The 19,350-nt window shown below is 40.1% G+C and overlaps 2 protein-coding genes and 1 non-coding gene across 3 annotated transcripts; 2 read left to right on the top strand and 1 right to left on the bottom strand.

Moving 5' to 3' along the window:
• The first annotated feature begins 694 nt into the window (after window positions 1–694).
• LOC122775314 lies at window positions 695–751 on the top strand. The gene has a single exon (XR_006361088.1). It is a non-coding gene; the product is annotated as a U7 small nuclear RNA (small nuclear RNA).
• A 588-nt stretch (window positions 752–1,339) lies between these two features.
• Window positions 1,340–9,389, bottom strand: flot1b (flotillin 1b). Its single transcript, XM_044034348.1, has 13 exons — window positions 9,281–9,389; window positions 8,439–8,489; window positions 7,708–7,783; window positions 6,393–6,483; window positions 6,153–6,296; window positions 5,920–6,039; window positions 5,392–5,487; window positions 5,141–5,293; window positions 4,505–4,686; window positions 4,369–4,414; window positions 4,015–4,152; window positions 3,143–3,307; window positions 1,340–2,872 (listed from the first exon to the last, which is right to left on the bottom strand). Exons 2-13 carry the CDS (start codon window positions 8,479–8,481, stop codon window positions 2,843–2,845), a joined length of 1,284 nt encoding a protein of 427 aa, XP_043890283.1. The 5' UTR covers window positions 8,482–8,489; window positions 9,281–9,389; the 3' UTR covers window positions 1,340–2,842.
• Window positions 9,390–13,941: 4,552 nt separating this feature from the next.
• Window positions 13,942–18,779, top strand: tubb5 (tubulin, beta 5). The gene is made up of 5 exons (XM_044033646.1): window positions 13,942–14,083; window positions 16,867–16,975; window positions 17,207–17,317; window positions 17,415–17,659; window positions 17,796–18,779. Exons 1-5 carry the CDS (start codon window positions 14,027–14,029, stop codon window positions 18,606–18,608), a joined length of 1,335 nt encoding a protein of 444 aa, XP_043889581.1. The 5' UTR covers window positions 13,942–14,026; the 3' UTR covers window positions 18,609–18,779.
• Window positions 18,780–19,350: the final 571 nt, after the last annotated feature.

The following is a 19,350-nucleotide window of genomic DNA, read 5'->3' as shown; positions in this document are numbered from 1 at the left end:
AACAACGTTATAACAAGATTTACTTTACTTTTAGAGCATAAAACCTAATGTACTGCACACTGCACATTTTATATTTAGTCAAAATAAACTTACAACAGTTAATCGAAATACTTTCATAGTTATTTACAATGTGTGTCAGGTAGGATGTTAAAAACAATCTTGGAGAGGTTGCTAAAGAGTTCTGATAATTGCTTGAATAAAATTAAACTCTTGAAATTATGTAATAATTGAAACATAATCTGTCAAACACTTGTTCATGTCTTGAATTGTAGTTTTTAGTTGTAGCAACATTAAAAAACACGATTTTATCTCATTTATCAGTGTTTTTGTGTAGTTTTGTCGATGATTTACTGAATGAATCAGACCTATAACTGACGCCACGTTTGATTGGGTGACACGACAGAAGCCCCGCCCTCTTTGTGCTGTCCCTTTGAGTACGGGCTCTTCTGATTGGAGGATATTATCCATGTTTTGCATAACACCCGTACGTGTGGAAAAGAAAATTACAAAATAAGTTGAATTACAAAGATGTTGAACACTATATTTTCCGTAGATATACATTTTATTGTTGCTTTTGTTCTTACGGTTGTTGCTGTAAATGCTTTTAAATACTTCGTCGTAACAAAATGTACACCATGACCAGAAGTATGTGTGCAAACAAGTAGTCATGCCTGGGTAGCCTTACAAGATTAGAGGATTTGTTAGCTCTTTAGATACTTTTCTAGCAGACTTCTCTTAAAGAGAAGTCCACATCAAATGTGCTAAAGATAATATCCTTACCGTTGGAATGTTGAGTTTACAATTACTCTATACTTGACAACGCTGTAAGAGGTTGTTCCCGGTGTTATGGTGTTTACTTCAACTAGAGAAGAAACATATTATTTATATAGATAGATATTTATCTGTCGGACAGATCCGTTGATTATTGATACATATTGGTTCAAAAATACAACCTTGGTGGCGTGAAAATAAATTTAACTAAATGAAACAAAGTACAGTGTAACTATTCAAGGGAGGGAGTCAGAGATTGTTTTTTGGGGGGGGTCACCAAATAATTTATTTTTACATTTAACATTTACATGTAAATGATGCGTTTAATTTTTTATGCGTAAGAAAAAAGTTGTAATTTATTGATCAAATATTTATCTCTTGGAAATCTCTGATTTAAAATAATAATATATGAGGTGTTGTACAATAGCAGTTATAGTCAGGAACATTATGCACAATTTTAGGTTTCATTATAAAACATTTTTGGAAACTGATATAGTCTATATCGAATGAACACAAGGAACACAAGGGTCAACAGACACAATATTAAGTAGTCATTTCAAAACATAGATTTAAGTGATTAATCCATACTTTATTGTCTACAGTATCTTAGAACATTTCACTACATATAAAGTTTTTCATATTGGACACTAACATACAAGTTGTTTCAGTTTTCAAAGACTAACATGCAACAACAAATTGTTAAGGAAAGTAAAAAAGATTAGTGACAAGAACCTAAAGCAGTATCAACTATTTGGCTTTCATCTACAGCCGTCGATAGTGATGGCTAATGGCTTACGATTGTTTAACAGATACACACCATTTTTCCCTGACAGAAGTGTAATAGGCATTTTTGACAAAGTAGAGGAGCCAACCTGACTTGGCTGTTGAGGAGTTTTTACCAGGCACTTGAGGGTAAAAAAATGCATAAGGCTTTGCAGCTGGAAAACATTTGGATAGGTAGAAAAGGCAAAAGTGGGAAATATAAAATCACCCCCAAGTTCCCAATCAGAGGTACTGAGCTGTCACTCAAAACCCCCCACAGATGAAGACCCAAACTCTAAAACCTCTAAACCAAACTATAACACAGCATAACAATGTAATAGAAATTCACTATGATCAGTAAATCACAAAGTCTCCTGTATGTCATTTCAAACTTCAGGCAACACGCACATCAAAACAGCATGCTGGTTAGTTGGTTAGTTAGCAATCCTTTACTCTTGTCATGTGACATTCAAGACTCCTGAAGACACCGCAGCAGAGACAATCGTCACAACGTTTTTCCTCTCACTGTAACATACCTTCGCTGCCTTTCACGGGAAACCTCAAGATCTCGTTTCCACCAACCACTTCCTTTTTCTTCATCATAAAGCAAGCAAAACTACTTCTCCACTTTTAGTACAGCTGATATGATTGTGGGCAAAGTAATGTAGTAGTTACACCGATACATGTCGAGTAATCTAGAACCACGTCAGCTTTGTCTGCCTTTTTGTTAAATATAATTAAAGCAAAGCTGCGTCACATTAAGTACTCACTATAAAACAATGACACTAACAATACACATCAATAATAGTATGAGGTTCTGCTGAGATAAAGAGTTCCAACAGCATTAAGTGAATTAAAAGAAAAAATAAACCATATTTAAGAGTAAAAAAAAAAAAAGAAAGTGTTTATTGACCGTGTCCCTGTGGATAAATATGAGTCTGATTTTGATGAGAGAGTAAAATCATGCATACTGAATGGTAAGAATGAAAAGAAAAAGACTTCACAATTTGAACTATCACTGACTACAGAGGGTCGAGGCGCTTTGTCTGCTCCAGTCAAACTAAGTAGCTTTATGAATAACTGAATCCCTCACAGCTGCTTTTGCCGTCACCAACAGCAGAACTTACAACACCTCAGATCAGTGACATGGACAGACACACACAGGTGAAACACATGCATGTACACAAACAATCAGACAGGACTACAGTGGTGGCGGAGTCGTTCCAGTGGGATTCGGCACAAGGAGGCTTGGAGCTCCTGATCTGAATATTAGTGACACTGCTCCTCGGTACTTCTCCTCCTTCTCTTCTCAATGCACACGGGTAGTCTGAACTGAAGCCTGTGAAGAACAAAGAATCAGTGAGAATACACAGGTATTTTTTATTGAGTTGACATTTCAAAGTTAAATTAAAATAAATAAAGGGAAGGAAAAAAGAGATGATATGGATATCAGAGTGCATTACCTAAAGGGCTACACGACCAGCGCATAACCATTCCTACATAATGATGTTTGTGTACAATGCCAATTTCTGCTTTAATCGTCCAAAGAAGGAATGGACGAGGCAGCTCATACTTTCCATCAGTAACACACTCGGACAGTTGAGCGTACCAGAGAAATATCCACTCCAGTCAGCTTCTCTATGGTTTGTGGCAGCTTGCTCATGATGTCCAGCACCTCTCCTGCCAGTTTGGCTGCTCCAACCTCTGAGCCACCACTGGACACCATGGTGATCTTCTTAGCCTCTGACAGAGGCTTGCTGATCTCCTCTGCCATCTGCAGAACAAAAAAAACACTTAAGTCAATACGCCGTGTAGTTCATTGCTGTGAAAAGGAACGGTAAACAAAGCTGCAGTGCGGGGGTGGGGTAGCTCAGTGGTGGACCGGTACCCTGTGTGCAAAATAGATAGATAAGTGATTATTATTATATATTATATTATAAATTTGATGACATGGGGGTAGCCAAGCCAAACAATTATCACAACTGTGTGATGATGGGAGAAAAGGGGCTGGGGCTTTGGCTGAGCTCGATGACACCCAGACAGAAGAATGGTAACAAACAATGGCATCAAAAGGGCAGTGTATGATACTTGCTGTGTAATATTTGGGGGGGAAAAAACACGACGCATCCTGCAGTACCAAATTAACCACTCAACTTTTGCCTCACCATTTTGTTTGCTCATGCTTGCTTACTTTGGCCACATCTGTGCCCTTATTGGTCAGTGTATCAGTGCAGAAGGAAGAAAACTAAAATCAAATATGCTCGACTTTGTTTCAGGAGGTCATGAAGTGTCCCAGACGTGGCCTTGATTGTAGTTCAATATGACACACAACACAGTCTGCCACATGGACCGGCATCAGACTAGACTTTCTAAAAAAATAAATGTTCCTCCTTTTCCAAAACCAAAAAAACCCCATCTATATTTGAGCATGTATCTGTGACATCATTTATCTCTTCATCCACCCATGAGAGCCTGACTGACCAGTGGCAGTTTCTCCAGCAGCATGTCCACCATGGCTCCATCCTTGTACTGCTTAAAGGCCTCAGCCTTCTTGGCCATCTGCTCTGCCTCGGCACGACCCTTGGCCTCAATGGCGAAAGCCTCTGCGTCTCCCTTCATCTACACACAGACACACACGTTACTGATAAACTCACAAAAGAAGAGCAGAAAACTACCAGTCCTGCCCATGGTCATGTTTGGTAAAGAAAAGGAAAATTAGGATAAATATGACCACACAGGTAGTTAACAGTTGCAAACAATCCATTATGATAATAGAACCTGGTAATGAACACATGTGACAGAAAAGGAGAAAAATAGAAATATGGCAAGACTCACTTTGATGGACTCTGCCTCTGCCTCAGCCTCCATGATGAGCTGCAAGCTGCAGGACAGAAGAGACACTCAGTGACTCTTTAGTGAAAGAAGATGATTATTACCAGGAACATCATCAGTGTTCTGGTCTGTTACTCACCGCTGGGCCTCAGCCAGCTTCTCCAGACGGTACTTTTCTGCTTCAGCAGGCTTCTTAACTTTTGCCTCCAGCTCCTTCTCCTTGCGGATGATCTCCTGAATTTGCAGAGTAATCTGCTGCGTGCGCTCCACTACCTGGACCTGCATTGTCTCCTCCTCAATGCGCTGCTTTGTCTTGGCCACCTGATAGGGACAGCAGAAAAAAAAACTAATGATCACATATTACCTGCAATATGTATTAGTCCTCTTTGTGCAAACATCACATGGCAGCCTTATGAAAAAAACGGTGGACTAAGTGTATTTTTATTTATTTATAATTAATTACCCAAAAATATTTTTTTAACTGACAGGCATGATGAAGAACCTTTGTTATGTGTTCCTTTGTCCTCCTCCACCTGGGGCTCCACATGAGTCCTGATTGGAGGTTTTATTTCATGCTCTGTTCATTCAGTCAGATATTAAATAGAGACTGTGATCTGGTCCTCGCTAACACAAATGCAACACAATGCAGACCTGTGATGCCACCGTTTACACGAGTACAAGCAGAAACAGTCTGACAAGAACTAAGAGCATAACACATAGCAAACAATTCAAAAGAAATTAGATTAAAGATGAGGTCATTAACAGATGACTGTACCTGGAGCTGATAGGCCATTTCTGACTCCGCCTTCTTGGTGTTGACCTCAATATCATACGTTGCCTTCTTGAGTTCGTAGTCGCGCTGGGATTTTGCCATCTCAATTTCATTCACGTACTGAGCAGACACCTTCTCCTGCATGGCATGGGCCTCCTGTAAATCAACAAATTGAATGATTGATGAGATTTGAGTATCCTGATGATCTATGTGAGAAAGTAGAATGAAGAATTAAACAAAAATGTGCATTTTACCCTGATGACAGCATCCCGTTTGTACTGAGCCTCTCCAATCCTGGCATCCTTCTGCACCTGGGCTGTTCTGGCTTTACCCAGAGAATTGAGGTAGTCCTGTAAGAGACAGACACAGATGGAGAGACAGTGACGCTCAACGATAAGATAGCACAGTTTGACCTATAAGAGGAATGGTAGATGGATTAAACACATACAAGAGATGGTGAGGGTGAACTCTGAAGCTCTTAAGACTGAGGTCTAATTCATCACTAATGCACAGAAGATCAGATGAGTCAGAGACAGCGAGTCAATACTAATCATCTAAGTGCTTTACTGTAACAGAGGAAATCATCCTAGACTAAAAGCGTATACGTTCAAAATATGGTTTTAGAGTGACACAACACATTCCTACTGCTATTGTAATTAGTGGTTGATGTTTTATTAATTAGACTCTTGTCATTAGTCTTCACAGAGGTGAAAAATCAGTATTAGTTTTGCCCAAATCTAGTCTCCACAACAGAAACATGAACCCAAACAAACATGAAGTACCTGATCATCATGGACATCTTTGAGCGTGTAGCTGACAACACCGATTCCCATGTTCACCAAGTCAGAGGAGGCCACCTTGAAGACATGCTCAGAGAACTTCTTACGATCCTGATAGATCTCCTGCTCACAGAGAGGAGACACCACAGGCATTACATGCAGTGCAGTAGTGCACACTGAAGAACTTAGCTTGTTAGGGATAGAAAACATTAATTTGCAAACATCAGCACACAAACCTCCACAGTCAAATGAGCAATAATAGCTCTCTGGTGTCCCTCCAGTGTTTCTAGTGCAATCTGGGAGATCTCTGCTTCAGATTTCCCCATAAACATTTGGCAGGCAGTGGCCAACATCTCCTTGTTCTGACCCTGGATCTTCACCTGTAAACAGCAGAAGCAGCTTTTGAACCAACTGTCTTTTTGTCACTTTTTTCTGGAAATACAACCTCTTTTATGTTTCAGTCTATCATGACCTACCTGAGCAATGCCAGTGACAGAGATGGGGACACCATGGCGGGTGTAGACCTTGTCACTCTTCACATTAAGAGTCAGGGTGTTCAGTGTGATTCTGAGAAAAATTGCATAGATGTAAAAAACATTTTACATCTGGCATTAAAATTAGTTTTCTATGGTCAGATTAGCACATGTTTCCAGGGAATCAAGATTCGATTGCTATCCTATAATGGTCATTGCCCCATATGTTACCTCCTCTTCTGTGCACTGCCATATCAACAACAAGTCGCACTATTGTATGAACTCTTTGCTTTTCACCACAAAATGACTTCGACAAGCTGAAAACTGACAAAAGCAGAGGAGACTACACAGATTTGTCACCGCTTTCATGTTAGCTGTGCCCGGAGCCACCAACATATTTCTGCTCACTGAGTGTGGAGCTGAGACACATCGTGCATTTACATGTCTGTTCAATTGGGTCACAATGCGTCTATAATATATATTATATGTATTTACACCTGTACTCCACCTGTACTACCACAAGTACAGGCATTTTAATTAAGTGGGGCAACGAGTGGAAACGCTGACATACCAAAACAATAGTGTTTACACTGCTCACATTTTTCACTGCAGCCACTGCAATGTCATAAAATCAGAAGAATCGCTGTGCCTTACCTGGCGACACCAATGCGAACAAGCAAAAGCAGCTGCTTTATTTTCTTTGCTTGTCTTCCATTTTTAGAATTACAAATTCATTCTATGAACCCTGACCCCTGACCAACACTTCCGGGTGGGTGGCTGTATTATTGAAGATAGACCCACCTCTATGTTATCAGAAGGATATACACCAGGAAAATTGAGACATGCTTTTCCAGAACGTGGTTCACTCTAACGAATGATTAAGTGTTCATATTTTAGTTTTAATTCCTTATTTGATACTATGAGTGAGACACTGTGACAGTCGAAAGTTGTATCTCAAACATTGCATCTCAGCTTTTATTTACTCTCACCACCCCCAGTTGGAGTGGGCTTTGAAGAAATAAATGAAGAAATAATGCTGTCAAAATGAAATAGTACACTCTTGCATAAGAGATAAACTCCACAAAGTTGTAGACAAGAGGGAAAGAGAGAGGAACCAGATAAAAAGAAGCAACAGTAGATTTAAATTGCTAACCTCAAACCAGCTATGGCAACAGCCAGGTTGCCATAGCCAACTGACAGTTAAACCATTTATTTGTTTTCCAAAGGATTTGACCAGTACATCAATATGTCTGTTCACTTAGCAATGCTGTACTCATATAGGGTAAAAAGCGAAACTAAGACAGAAAAAAGGGATCACCTCTGGAGCTGCTGAATACATGGGAAGACAAAGACCCGTCCTCCAGCAATCATTAAAGGAGGTGATCGGCCACAGCCTGGAGAAGAGGGGAGGAGGAGAGAACACATAACATAAACATTACATGTCCAATCAGAAACACACAGCTTGTGTAGAGTAGTGAAGTTAAGGACATAGTTCAACTCAGAACCCTGTTTAACAACAATGTGAGTAATGCTTTTCATTCACATTGTTTCAACCGTACACACATGACAGGAGCCTGGAAAAATCCAGGCTTACTTCAAGCTGACAGCAGTGTTGCTCAAGCTCATCTTATCAAAGGACATGATGATTAAATCCATCACATGACACACAACTTTTCTTTGGCAATGATACAAATGTGACTGTCGTGTGGTTTGTAACAACATAATAGTTGTTATTTCAATAAGGAAAATTGTGGTTTCTGAACATCCTGTATCATTGTGAGCAATAACAATGTAACTGTGAAATAAAGGAAAGAGACTATAAGTGCAAACTGACAGTTAAAAAAAAAGAAATACAGAAGAATTTTAATAAGTTGGAGAAAAAGGGATTTTGCCATTTTCTGTTTAAAAAGCATTTAACACGATTATGTCCAGGCTTTATTTAAAGATAAAATATTCAAGTGTAACAGGATAAATCTTGAAAATGTGATGTCTATAAATCTACATTAAAAGAACGATATAATTAAAACAGACCACAAGAAAATATCTTACCAGACACCACCATGGCTTCATTGGGTCCACATGTATAGAACATCTTGATTACTGGTTTTAAAGGGGAAAACAAACCTTAAGTTTAAGTCAACTTAAGTTATCATTATAAGCACATTTTTACCAAACTAGCAAAGACAAAGAAAATACTAGTTAACGGGAAAAGGGTTGCATGATTTAATTCAATACAACGCCCATCGTTTACCTCCATAGATAATTACATTACATTACAAAGATTGTATTTTATGTATTTTCAATTATTTGGGTGAATTTGCATTTTAACTGGGTGGGATCAGGTAACAATTACATTTACACATTTATTCCCATGTAATCACGTTCTGAAAAATGTGAAGTTTTATCTTGGGATTGTTTTGCTGTGGATGTAACCTAACGTATGTGTAATAACTCGTAGCCTCCACTCGACATTTGTCTGTGTCACTCAATTAAGCCAAAGCCTTTGGAACTGCATACATTCTCTGTGAGGCTGAATGTCCACCGCAGCCTCAACACTAACGAAGGACTGTCCGACCGCAGCGCTAACACACATCACGCTATAGCGATAGTAGTAATAGTTGGAGTAAGATTTAGAGTTCAAAGCAAGACGTCGATGCTACGTAAGAACCTGTTTATTACACCTAAAACCACACGATGCTCGTCAAAAGAAGCTAACGTGCATGCTAACATTCGCTAGCTTTCTTAGCTTTTAAAAGGCATTTGAATCGGGTCTGGGAAGATAACGTTCATACGCCTGTGGAAAAAGCCTGGCCCGTGACAATACAGTTATTATCTATACAAACTAACAATTACACAGCTCGAACACATCATTAGTCGAACTTGTAACGTACCGTTATTCGTCAATATGCAAAAAAAACTCGGTGTGTTTTAAAATAAATCCAGAGAGGCTACTGTTTTCACGGTGACGGGAAGCCTGAGAGGAATGGTAAAAATGTCTGTTTGTGGGGGGAAGTACGAGCTGACCACGCCCATCCCTACCAATGATTGAAATTCAGCGCCATCTAGTGGTGAATAGCTATTTACTGCACGTGTTGTGGTGTTGTTGAAGCCCATCGCACAATAATTTATAATGTTATATATTGATGAATTTACAACAATATTAAGATGAATATATGATTTCCTAATGATGGTCATCATTTATACAATAAGATAAACAGTCAAATGCTGAGTTGGTTGAAGTAGGCTAGTCATTAATTTACAGTGATGTCAAGAAATTGGAAAACCATGTCATGATGACAAACATCCTCCACTAGCAGCAGTTATTTCAGTCTATCGTCTATCAACTCAATCATTTCACAGACATGGAGCGCTTTGGATTTTCATTTTCTCCTTGTTTTCTCACCGTGTGATGGTGGAAACTGAACAGAGGTGTGGCTCACCCTTCTCCTCCACTCTTTACTGTTGTAGATATTCACAAATATTTACATCTGAGATGATGGAGCTTGCAAATTATTGCTTTGCATGATTTTAATTAAAGACAATCTGCAAAGTTGAGTGGGTGTTGGGCATGTGAAACAAAGATACTGCCATGTGGAGATGGGGGTCAGTGGGAGCCCAATGACAAATAGTTGCCCCAGGGCGTTCAAGCTGCTCCAGACCTACTCAAGAAAGCCTGCTAAATGGATTATGTGGTGACAATACTTGCCCTGAGGAAAAGAGGGCTTTAGCCATTTACTGTTGGAAAAAAGAATACAATTGCTGTTGTTCAAAATACTGATGAATCAAGACTATGGAATTAAAAACAAGGTATAAATTGTTTTTCCCTTTAATGTTTTCTGATGTGCCCTTGATTAACTGTCTGATCATTTTCTATACACCTTTGATGTTAAATGTTACATGAGCTCACTGGCGTCTCCCATGGGATAGGTAGGACACATGTCCATGGGTCATGACAGTAGTTAACTGTCCTCCATTTTGAAACTAACATTTAAGCCATGTGTCTTCTCTCTGCAGGGTCTGTGACAGTAAGGCAAACATTCAGACTGCACCAGACATCTAATTTAGATATCAGTTGTGTTTTTTTTCTTCATAACTGTCTCCAGCTCAAAGCACTGTTGCATCTGACTGACAACATGTCGTATCTTTAGTCCATAGCTACAGTGGGTAATGTTAATGAATATGCAAACAACGGTGATCGTTTATGAGATTAAAGATGTTCAGCTAAAATATAGTTACTAAAGAATTGTTTGATCATAAAAGGAAGAAATCATCTCAAGTCAAGGACCACCTTGTTATTCACTTTGTTTTATTCGTTATTGTTTGTTTCAGTCTTTTTTGTAGAAGCAGTCACAGTTAAGTCTCCACACAACAAGCCACATTAATCAAAATTAGATTGTTAAACTCCAGGAATGTCCTGAATGACCTGTAACTTCCTACTTTTAAATTATAACAAAACTGAGGTCAGTATACTCAGCCCTAAACATCATCGAGAAAAAATATCTGACCATATTGTCAGTTTGGATGACACTGACATGGCTTCCAGTTCCACTTGTAAGGAACCTTATTTTTTGACCATGACCTGTCATTTGATTCACATATAAAACAAAGTTCTACTGCAATGCCTTACTATAAGGATGTTTCTGTAAGTCTCTTAAAATCCTCCAGTTAATTCAAAATGCACGAGTTCTGACAGGAACAAGAAAGCAAGATCATATCACTCCAGTGTTAGCTTCACTATACTGAATTCAATTTAAACCCTCCTCCTCATGTACAAGACACTTAATAATCAGGTCCCATCCTACCTTAAATAGCTATTGTTCCTTATCATCCCAGAATGCAGGTTTATGTCTGGTTCCCAAAGGCTGTTAGAGTAGAATTGGAGGCAGAGCCTTCAGTTACCAGGCTCCTCTCCTGTGGAACCAGCTCCCAGTGTCAGTTCGGGAGGTGGGCACGCTTCCTTTTTCATAAAGCTGATAGTTAGCGCTGGCTCAGTGAAATATGAACTATCCATTCATTATGTTGTTATAGACATAGCCTGCTGGGAAAACACCTGTGGTGCACTGAGCACTCACTTTCTCACTCCCTCACCGAATGTGAAGTTATGACAGGACACTAACATTGTCCTCATTTTGCAGGTACCTGTGACTCCTGGGCTGCAGGATCTAGATCCAGTAAGCATTATTATTAGTAGTAGTGTCTTTGTCATCACTGTTATGTGTGATTACAATTATAAAACTAGAAAAATATCATGACTGCTTTTGAACCATCCTGACAGAATTTAATACACCTGTTATAAGTCTGCTCTGTTAACCCCTCCCTCTTTCCTTTTCTCTACCCCTTTTCTCCTTTTCTGTCCACCTCTCCTCTGTCCCCCATTTTTCCTTTCACCCCAACTGGCCAAAGCAGATGTTACACATCTTCTGCCAGAGATTTCTTCCTGTTTAAAGGGATTTATTTTTCTCTAACATAGAAGTGCCCTAAGATAATGTATGCTGCGATTTGGTGATATGCAAATAAAATTTGATTTATTATTCTGATTTGGATCACTTTTCATATGTGGTCAGTGTGAACCACAAAGGCTATGCTCAGATTATCAGACTGAAGCGTCTGATTTCTTTTTTTGTTTGATGTGACATAGATTTTATTTCAGGACTGTGTGGAAACAGACTTCCAAATGCCACTGCAGTATATGGTCTTAGAACAGATATACTGTATCTGTTACATGTCCATGGCACATGAGTGAATATATGAGTTGTTGTATTTTTGTAATCAATCTGTACCAGCAAAGTGGCAAAACCAACCAACAACAGATGAGAGTTTAGAGCTAAATCTCACCCACGAAGATGGAATAGCTTCCAATCTGTGGTCTTACAAGTATGTGCTTTCTTTTGTTGTTGATGACACATGGTAAAAGGTATCAATTTGCACAGGTGTGCCATTTCAGAGAGCTCCTGTGTTCACATGGATGTCAGATGCAAAAGAAACCCTTTAGATTTTGATCTGGAATGAATGTGAATAGAATAATATGGTTGATAATGTGAACATAGTTGAAAGTCACATGGAATGTGACGTTTTTCATTTCAGATTCTCGACCACATAATAGAGTGACCCAAATTACAATTAAACACATTTCATATGACTTGTGCTGTTCACGCTGTCACGATCATGAAGAAAATAAACTAAAAATAAGTCACATATGAGCCTAAAATAAATAGATTTGGGCCACTTGAGCCCACAGTGTGAACACAACCTAAGAGATGTTGCGTGCAATAAAATAAGCCCTTTAGAACCAGTCACATTTACATAAGAAATATATATTTATATATATATATATATATATATATATATATGTATATATATATATATATATATATATATATATATATATATATATATATATATATATATATATATATACATCTATATATATGTGTGTACCACTATCAACTTTAATTAGAGCATAATAATAGCCTCGAAACTGAATGTGGATCCTGCAGCCTGCAAAATGAGGACAGAGAGAGATAGAGATGGAGAGAGAGAGAAGGAAAGACAAACTTGGGAGAGAAAGAACTAGGTTAATGACATAAAGTCATATTCATACCCTGAGTGTGAGAGAGTGAGTGTGAGTGCACCACAGGAATTCCCCCAGCAGTCCAGGTCTATAACAGCATAACTAAGAGATGGGTCAGGTTTCTCTGAGCCATCTCTGACTATAAACTTTATCAAAAAGGAAGGTTTTAAGTCTAACTTTTTCTGCCTATCAAACTGTCACTGGTAGCTGGTTCCACAGGAGAGGAGCCTGATGACTGAAGGCTCTGCCTCCCATTCTACTCTTACAAACTCTGGGAACCACAAGTAAGCCTGCATTTTGGGACTTAAGTGTCTGTTATGATGATAAGGTAAAACTAGTTATTTCAGGTATGATGGGACCTGATCATTAAGTGCTTTGTATGTGAGGAGGAGGATTTTAAATGTAATTCTAAAATGTGCAAGTGTAGAGAAGCTAACACTGGAGTCTCTTTCTCTTGTTCCTGTCAGAACTTGTGCTGCAGAATTTTGATTTAACTGAAGGGTTTTAACAGACTTGTTGGAACATCCTGATAGTGGTGAGTTACAGTAATCTAATCTACATGTAACAAAAGCGTGAACTAGTTCTTCAGCGTCCTTTAAGGACAGAATGTTTCTAATTTTCATAATGTTCCTCAGGTGGAAGAACTCAAAAGGCTGTTCTGGAAATTAGCTTTATGTGTGAATCAAATGACGTATCCTGGTCCAAAATAATTGACGCTCTTTGATTAATGTGCCATAACCCAACTTAAGTAAGTAGAAGTGTTTAGAAACATAGAAACCTCTGACTGAGTGTTACTGGACACCAGCTGCTCGGATTCTGATCAATCTTTCTGAGTCATTTCCACTCCCTGGTCTGCAGCAGTCACTGCTCCCCCCTCAGCCAATCACAGCAGACAGCAGCTGCGTCTGACCACGCCCACTCACACAGGCCGCGCCCCATCGTCGCTCTGGAAGCTCTCCAACCTTATAAATCCATTGTCTCGCACTTCCAGCTCAGTCTGCGGTGCGCTGCTCACTGTCCAAGTAACGCTTCTCCTGCTCGCCATTTTATAACTTTCGCATTCATAATGAGGGAAATTGTGCACATCCAGGCCGGCCAGTGCGGTAACCAGATTGGTGCCAAGGTAAGAAAAAAAAGCAGTGCTAAGATTGAATTTTTTGCACTAGAAAATGACAATTCTCACTGACTGTCACACCCCTGAATAATAATAATAACAATGCAGGACAAGTTCATTACACTTTAGTATTTAAGTCTTACTGTGACAGATTTAATTAACCCTAACAGACAGGAGGAGCATAACTTTTAAATATTCATTTATTACATGTTATTCATTTAACTGCACCATATACATGAGTGATGTATAATGTGAACAATGTGATGTGAAAACCAATTGTAGCAGTGAATAGTTCTGTGTGAATGCTCGTGCACTGCAGTCACTGGTGGGTGTGCTCGCCTTACAGCATTGAAATAACGGTAATTTCACGGGGCTCTGGTGTCTAGAGGGGTTTTGTCCACGCCACGCCGGGCGTGTCTGCACGTCTACACTGTGGAGAGAGTCGACCTTTAAGACAATGTCTGTGGAAAAGGAGACAAAAACAGGGGAGAAAAGTCAGGTCTATTCTTCCCTGTGGCCGTCAGTCACAGCAGTCCACACACACACACACACTCCTCTGCTTTCTTTGTCTTGCACGGGCAGATATGACTGCTATTCCAGACAATGAGTGGGAACTGCTGGGGTATGAGGTTCATTTATTACCCCCACACCAGAACTTCCCCCCAATGGCTGATGGGTCAGCAGCAGCTCATATTGATTAGATTCGATTAGTGCTGGTTGTAGATGCAGCTGTTGTCTCAGCTGGTGAGACAGCAGAGGAACTGTGGAAAGGGTGTGGCATGGACAAGACATTCTCTCTCCCCCCCCCTTTAAAAAAAAACAGGGGACATCATAAGTGCTTTTGAGGGAATGAATTAAATTCACTCATCATATAAACATTTAAAAGTAGAGATGGGACAATACATAATATGAGCACATATTGTGATAGAAAATAATTATTCAAAATATGAAGATTATGGTGAATTTCTATCAACTTTATAATCATGAATGTGGAAAAACATTAATATTCCATATGAGTGACATATTCTAAAATATACTAAACTACAGACAAAGTAGTCTGCAGTTTTCATTCCAGGACCTAATGCCGAATTATCTCATTCAACATTTGTGGTTTTCTTTTTCTTTAAAATGTTCACTAAAATCTAAAGTATATCCTTTATCCTAAATGTTATTGAAAATTACATTTTGAATGAGCAGAAGGCTCCACCCATTTATATTAAAAGATATTACCACATTAATATTGTGATTTGCTCTTATTCTGGTCAAGATAATCATCTTAACTGTTTATTGTACCTAATAATTCTCCAGTCTTTCCTGTTCATCCATTCCCTATCATGCCTCATCCACCCAGTTCCACAGTAATAATTGCAGTCTGCTACAGTAGTTTCTTGTGGCCTGTTATTATCCTTGTCTCATTATCTCTTTTTGTTTTACAACTGATCATTTGTTACAGGCAGCCCATGCTTAAGTAGGTCCACACTTTACCCTGGTTTTCAAATCCTATGGAGACAAACATTAACAATGGCCCACATTTTACAGGCTCTGTCATGGTGGGGATGATGTGCCACTAATAGGGATCTAAAGCAGGGTCTGTCTTTGTAATCAATACAGTCTTTTCTCTGCCAACCAAATGAGTGCTAGGGTGGGGGAGGAATGAGGGAAACAGCTGATGCACAGTCGGTGAAGTCATTGCGTTATCAACTGACTTAATGTACAAATAACTTGGGAGAAAGGCCTTTTGGACATAAATGCTGCATATGAGAAGCATTTTTATTTTTATCAGTTGTCTTTTTTGATGTTTGTCCATTGTGGTTTTACTCGTGGCCTGACAGAGAGGATCCATTTTGTTTCCACTCCCCAAGGACTCATTGATTCATGTGTCCATTGGGTATGATTGACAGGACTGTTGAAGGGCTACATTGTGGTGAATTAGGTCAGGGTGTGGCATTGCTTTCCAACTTATTGTCCTCATTCTTTCTCTGTCTTTATTTTTAGTTTTGACTGGTGGCTATCTATGTCATCACTTACAAGTGTTCATCATGTTTTCACACCTCTAGCTCTCCTCTTTATTATTTCTTTGGCCTGTTCAGTTCAGTGATCTCCCTTGTATTGAGGTCACTCGGTCATTTTTGTTTTACATCGTCTTACTTGATACTTTTTCCACGGCTGACTCCCAATCTCTTAAGCACTGAGCTGCAATGCAGCCTGCTTATCCACATTACTCTAAATCCCCCTATTGCTGCAGTTAGCAGAAATCCAGACTGTAAGACCAGAAAAAATGTCTGAGTCTGAAGATGTAGTAAAAACATGTGCATGGAAATGGATGCCTGCGTATGCAACAGTGATACCAGCGTACAAGATTTAATGCATGCACATACTTAAAGACCTGTGTGTGGTCTTTAAGGAGCAAACAAGACATGAATACAGATCTGATAACAATCGGCGTCTTCAGAGAACCGCAACTGCCTGCAAAATGAGTTGATGTTCTGTTTTGCTGGTGAATTTATGTGTGGCCCCTTTGTGCTGTCACGTAAACTCTGAGAGAACTGCATGCTGCTTAGTTGTCAGTTGCTGACGATGGAATATTACCAGCTGTGATGTATGAAATGAGTTCAGATATGGCTTAGTGGAAAGGGGAAAAATCCTGTCATTTACATCAGTGTCCAAAAATGCAAACCCTCTGCTGTTTTTCTCATTTAAAGTCCCCACTCCCACAAACCAGATCGCTAATGATAGATGCATCAGCCTTTTTTTGCAAGTCACTGCCATGTGATACCTTTTTCTGTTTGCAGTTCTGGGAAGTGATCAGCGATGAACATGGCATCGATCCCACAGGAACTTACCATGGGGACAGTGACCTGCAGCTTGACAGGATCAGCGTTTATTACAATGAGGCCTCAGGTTAGTTGTGTTCTTGTAAAGTGATTAATGCATTCATGTGTTCTGTATCTGCGGCTTTGCCATTTGAGATATAACAGTAGATGAACTCTTGTGTCATACATTTTCCTCACATGAAATATCCGTTGTAACATCCAAAGACTGTGGTTTCCTGCATATTAAGCTGGTATGCATTCTCTCCTCTCTTATTTGTCTAACTTTCTCTCCTTCTTCTTTCGTTACTTTGTTGTGAAGGAGGTAAATACGTGCCTCGAGCCATTCTGGTGGACCTGGAGCCTGGCACCATGGACTCTGTGAGGTCTGGGCCCTTTGGGCAGATCTTCAGACCTGACAACTTTGTTTTTGGTGGGTGGAACAAAGGCTTTACTTATTGAATGACTATAGACTTTTATAAAGTGGAGAAAAAGATTAGTTCACCGATGTCTTGCTGGTTCCCCTTCAGGTCAGAGTGGTGCTGGAAACAACTGGGCCAAGGGTCACTACACAGAAGGAGCTGAGCTGGTGGACTCGGTCCTGGATGTGGTCCGCAAAGAGTCAGAAAGCTGTGACTGTCTGCAGGGCTTCCAGCTCACCCACTCTCTCGGTGGTGGAACTGGATCTGGTATGGGAACCCTGCTCATCAGCAAGATCCGCGAGGAGTACCCCGACCGTATCATGAACACTTTCAGTGTTGTGCCTTCCCCCAAGGTAACATGTCCTTGTGAAAGATCATGAGTAATCAGTTTTTACTTGAAGTATCTCTGGTCTTGGGTTTCTTCTCTAAAATCATGAGACTGAGGAAAACCTGTGTGTGTGTGTGTGTGTGTGTATTTTCTATCCTCAGGTGTCAGACACAGTGGTTGAGCCTTACAATGCCACACTATCAGTTCACCAGCTTGTAGAGAACACAGACGAAACATACTGCATTGATAACGAAGCTCTATACGACATCTGCTTCCGCACTCTCAAACTGACCACACCCACATACGGCGACCTTAACCACCTGGTTTCTGCCACCATGAGTGGGGTCACCACTTGCCTGCGCTTCCCCGGCCAGCTCAATGCTGATCTCCGCAAATTGGCTGTCAACATGGTGCCTTTCCCTCGTTTGCACTTCTTCATGCCCGGCTTCGCACCCCTGACCAGCAGAGGCAGCCAACAGTACCGTGCTCTCACAGTTCCTGAGCTCACACAGCAGGTATTTGACGCCAAGAACATGATGGCTGCGTGCGACCCACGTCACGGCCGCTACCTGACCGTCGCCGCCGTGTTCCGTGGCCGCATGTCCATGAAGGAGGTTGACGAGCAGATGCTCAACGTGCAGAACAAGAACAGCAGTTACTTTGTGGAATGGATCCCCAACAACGTCAAGACAGCGGTCTGTGACATTCCTCCTCGTGGCCTCAAGATGGCCGTCACCTTCATCGGCAACAGCACTGCCATCCAGGAGCTGTTCAAGCGCATCTCTGAGCAGTTCACAGCCATGTTCCGTCGCAAGGCTTTCTTGCACTGGTACACAGGTGAAGGTATGGATGAAATGGAGTTCACTGAGGCAGAGAGCAACATGAATGATCTGGTCTCTGAGTACCAGCAGTACCAGGACGCCACTGCTGAGGAAGAGGGTGAATTCGAGGAGGAGGCCGAGGAGGACGCTTGAAGATAGAGATCTGAAGGTCAAGACATCAACGCCAAAATGTAAAATAAAAAAGGAACAACCACAACAGTAACCAAGGAACCAATCTAGTGTTATGAGTATTGCTAGCATTCAGCTTCAGTGTGCATTAGAAATCCCTGTCATTCCCTGCAAAATAAAGTTATAAAATGAAAACGTGTTTCTCTTGCATTATTATGTGCATATATACATTTTACATGTCTGTTAAAATGTAGCCATTACACATCAGTCACATTTAAAAAGTAGATCATTGTATATCTATGTCAGCAGATATAAATAATACAGACAGTTTCTGTAGTATGTGGATAGTTTCCTGCAATCATAAAAATTTAAAGATTGATAATAAAAACAGTTGAGTTCTTTCCACTGTGGCAGACACATAGATGATCAGACATGGTTATTATTAAATATTCCAGACATACTGGAATATTACGTAAAGTGTAATTTTGTGAGGCCTGTATTTTTATACTTTATTAATCCCCTTAGGGAAATGATTTCTCTGCATTTGACCCATCCTAGAATTGGGAGCAGTGGGCTGCCACACTGAGTAGCGCCCGGGGAGCAATGGGGGTTGGGTACCTTGCTCAGGGGTACCCCAGCCCTTTTGACCTGGTGGGGACTTGAACTAGCAACCCTCTGGTTACAAGCCAAGTTCCCTTTCCACTTAGCCTGATATTATACGGGCTGTATTCCCCACTAGTTTATAGTTATTAAGCTTATGACCAAC

This window comes from Solea senegalensis, linkage group LG9 (genome assembly GCF_019176455.1).
Source record: "Solea senegalensis isolate Sse05_10M linkage group LG9, IFAPA_SoseM_1, whole genome shotgun sequence".
Taxonomy (NCBI): Eukaryota; Metazoa; Chordata; class Actinopteri; order Pleuronectiformes; family Soleidae; genus Solea; species Solea senegalensis.
The sequence above is the reverse complement of the archived record's forward strand: the minus strand, read 5'-3'. Positions and strand labels throughout refer to the sequence as shown.

Coding starts and splice junctions, on each gene's coding strand:
- tubb5 (XM_044033646.1), top strand. CDS start 14,027: ATGAGGGAAATTGTGCACATCCAGGCCGGCCAGTGCGGTAACCAGATT. Junction 14,084..16,866: donor GTAACCAGATTGGTGCCAAG/GTAAGAAAAAAA, acceptor TTCTGTTTGCAG/TTCTGGGAAGTGATCAGCGA. Junction 17,660..17,795: donor GTGTTGTGCCTTCCCCCAAG/GTAACATGTCCT, acceptor TTCTATCCTCAG/GTGTCAGACACAGTGGTTGA.
- flot1b (XM_044034348.1), bottom strand. CDS start 8,481: ATGTTCTATACATGTGGACCCAATGAAGCCATGGTGGTGTCTG. Junction 6,484..7,707: donor TGTATTCAGCAGCTCCAGAG/GTGATCCCTTTT, acceptor AATTTTTCTCAG/AATCACACTGAACACCCTGA. Junction 4,687..5,140: donor AAATGGCCTATCAGCTCCAG/GTACAGTCATCT, acceptor TGTCCCTATCAG/GTGGCCAAGACAAAGCAGCG.